At 59.9% G+C, this 2,766-nt stretch overlaps 2 protein-coding genes across 2 annotated transcripts; both read left to right on the plus strand.

Annotated features, from left to right (window-relative positions):
* Positions 1 to 225: 225 nt before the first annotated feature.
* Positions 226 to 651, plus strand: VDBG_06758 (acetyltransferase; the record flags this gene model as incomplete). Its single annotated transcript, XM_003003150.1, has 1 exon — positions 226 to 651. One exon carries the CDS (start codon positions 226 to 228, stop codon positions 649 to 651), a length of 426 nt encoding a protein of 141 aa, XP_003003196.1.
* An 877-nt stretch (positions 652 to 1,528) lies between these two features.
* On the plus strand, positions 1,529 to 2,669 carry VDBG_06759 (PDT domain-containing protein; the record flags this gene model as incomplete). The annotated part of the gene is made up of 2 exons (XM_003003151.1): positions 1,529 to 1,655; positions 1,708 to 2,669. 2 exons carry the CDS (start codon positions 1,529 to 1,531, stop codon positions 2,667 to 2,669), a joined length of 1,089 nt encoding a protein of 362 aa, XP_003003197.1.
* Between the last annotated feature and the right edge of the window lie 97 nt (positions 2,670 to 2,766).

Raw genomic sequence — 2,766 nt, forward strand, 5'->3', positions numbered from 1 at the left:
CGGCAGCAGAAGGACCGTCACGCTGAACGCTTCCATGCGCTCGCTGGCAGCGACGCCGTCCTCTTCACGTACACGCCGTCGGGCCCCTGGTACAGCGTCGAAGAGTTCAAGACGGAGTTTCTCGAGAAGACGTCGTATGCCAACCCCGACTTCTTCACGTATGCTGTCATCGATACGACGCGGCCGGCGTCGGCCGAGGACGACGAGGGCGAGCTCGCCGGCATGATGTCCTACTTCCGGAGCTCGACGACGACGCTCACGACGGAGATTGGCTGGGTGTACATCCTGCCGCCGTACCAGCGCACGCACGTCGCGACCAACGCCGCCGGGCTGCTCGTGCGGTACGCCCTCGACAGGCCCGAGGACGGCGGCCTCGGGCTTGTGAGGGTGCAGTGGCGGGCGCACGCGCGCAATGCGGGCTCCATCAAGCTGGCGCACCGGCTGGGGTTCAAGGACGAGGGCATCACGCGGTGGCACATGCTTTTCAAGAACGGCGTCGCGCGGGGCAAGACTGGCAACGGTCGGGGGCTGCCGCCGGGCGGCGATCCGGAGGACTTGTGGAGGGACACGGCCACGCTGAGCGTCTGTTGGGATGATTGGGTCGAGGGGGGCAAAGAGCTGGTGCAGGCGGCCATGGACCGAAAGCAGTAGCTGGATGTTGCTCATGAGGCGATCATGATCAATTACACGAATGAGGCCGTTGTTGGAAGACGGCACGATGCCGCACAGAGATAAGTCAGAGGTTACACGGACAGTATCGGGTAGGTGGTACCTTAGGTGCCTACCTTACCTACCTAGGCACCTTAGGTTCTTAAATATCCCATCCAGGGAAGAAGTCGCGGCAGGTAGGTACCTAAGGTAGGTACCTAGCAAGCAACGGGCCACATCGCCAGTGACCATTCACCCGGTGGACGGCCAAAAACACCAATCATTTCCATCAATTCATTTCGTGGGTTGACAACCGGCCGGTTGTCACCGCCCAGGCAAGCCAGGTACAAGACGTCGAACAGGAAGGCGAGAGTGGAGCAGTGACTGCCACCAGTGGTACAGCGACTGCCCCCCTGCGCGCTCCAACTTGTCCGATGCCGCCCGCCGTGGGGAATTCAACCGAAGAAGAAAACCCTCGCCCAACTCAACTACGATAACTACGACCCCTCATCGATGATCACGCTGCGACTGATCATCAGCCTCATCTCGTCGGACAAACGCCATTGTTCATTTCTCGTATCGATCATTGCGTGGTACACGTGCTGTGTGGCCTCCCGCCCGTCACCGTCCCACAGCTGATTGACCGCAACGCCTCGTCACCCCCCCGGACCCGTTGCTTCTACAGTCTGTGACACACTTCAACGGTTCCTCGGCTGACCTGGGATTGACCTCATCTCAAGGCAGGCGGAGAGATCTGACGCTCTTATCGCTGGCTTTCCTGCAGACGATATGTCGGAACCAACGCGAGATGAGGCTTCCGGCAAACCACTCGTCGGGTTTCTTGGCCCTCAGGCTTCGTACACGCATCAGGTAAACCGATATGACACAGTCCTCCTGGCCTCTGAAGCACTCGGCTGCCAAATCCCGTGCTAAATCATCATCACAGGCGTCCCTGCAGGTGTTTCCGGAGAGCGACTGGGAATTGAAGCCACTTGTCACCATCCCCGGTAGGCCATTTCTTGATATCCAGACCAAGCCGCCATCGCCTGACACACGCAGATATCTTCACCGCCGTCCAAGCCGGGCATGTCACATACGGCGTTGTACCTTTTGAGAATTCGACCAATGGCTCGGTTGTCTTCACTCTTGACTGCTTCGCTGACCGACACGCACTTTCTCCCGACATTTCTGTCTGCGGCGAGAACTACCTCGACGTCCACCACTTTCTCGTAGGGCACCTACCACCCAATGCCAATACTGCAGGTGCCTCTAAACCCGTGACTGCAACTCCTGAATCGACACCAGTCGCTCCGACTTCTGTATCTGCATTGTCCAGCGCGTCTGCCCCCGGCTCCGGAGCATGCACCCCCACGGCTTCAGAGCCGCACCCGCCCAAGCCCCGTGCCAAGCCCCTGACAGATCTCACCCACATCCGCCGTCTCTATTCCCATCCCCAGGCATGGGGGCAGTGTTCAGCATTCCTTCAGACGTACCTCAAGGGCATAGAAGCGATCGATGTGTCATCGACCAGCCGCGCCGCAGCTCTCGTTGCCGAAGACGAGACCGGCACTAGTGCCGCCATTTCCAGCGAGATCGCTGCCCAGCTCCACGGCATTGATATCCTCGCTGCGAGCATCGAAGACCGCTCTGACAATACAACTCGATTTTTCGTCATCCGGAAAGAAAACGTCGAGTTGTCCAAGACACCTTTACCACCCAAACTTTGCCAGTCCGATGTTGGCACGACAAAGTCCATGGTCTCCTTCATGGTTCCCCACACCGCCCCTGGTGCTCTGGCTGACGTGCTCTCCGCCTTCCGCGCAGCCGGTCTGAACTTGACGAGCATTAACAGCCGGCCGAGCCTCGAGGAGCCCTTCCAGTACGTCTTTTTTGTTGAGTTCGAAGGCCATCGTGTGCGAGATCCGGACGGGCGGGTCCGCGACGCTCTCGAGGGTGTTGCCCGCGTTGCGGAAACATGGCGGTGGCTCGGGAGCTGGGAAGACCAGCGCTCCCGGCCTTAGGGCTAGAGTGAGCGACCCAGGAGCCAGAGCAAACTCTTTCCTCCTCCCCTCCCTGCGAGCTGAGATGGGGCCCTTCGTCTTGAGGGGGGGCGAGGGG

Source organism: Verticillium alfalfae, genomic scaffold, assembly GCF_000150825.1.
Source record: "Verticillium alfalfae VaMs.102 supercont1.8 genomic scaffold, whole genome shotgun sequence".
In the NCBI taxonomy this organism is placed as follows: Eukaryota; Fungi; Ascomycota; class Sordariomycetes; order Glomerellales; family Plectosphaerellaceae; genus Verticillium; species Verticillium alfalfae.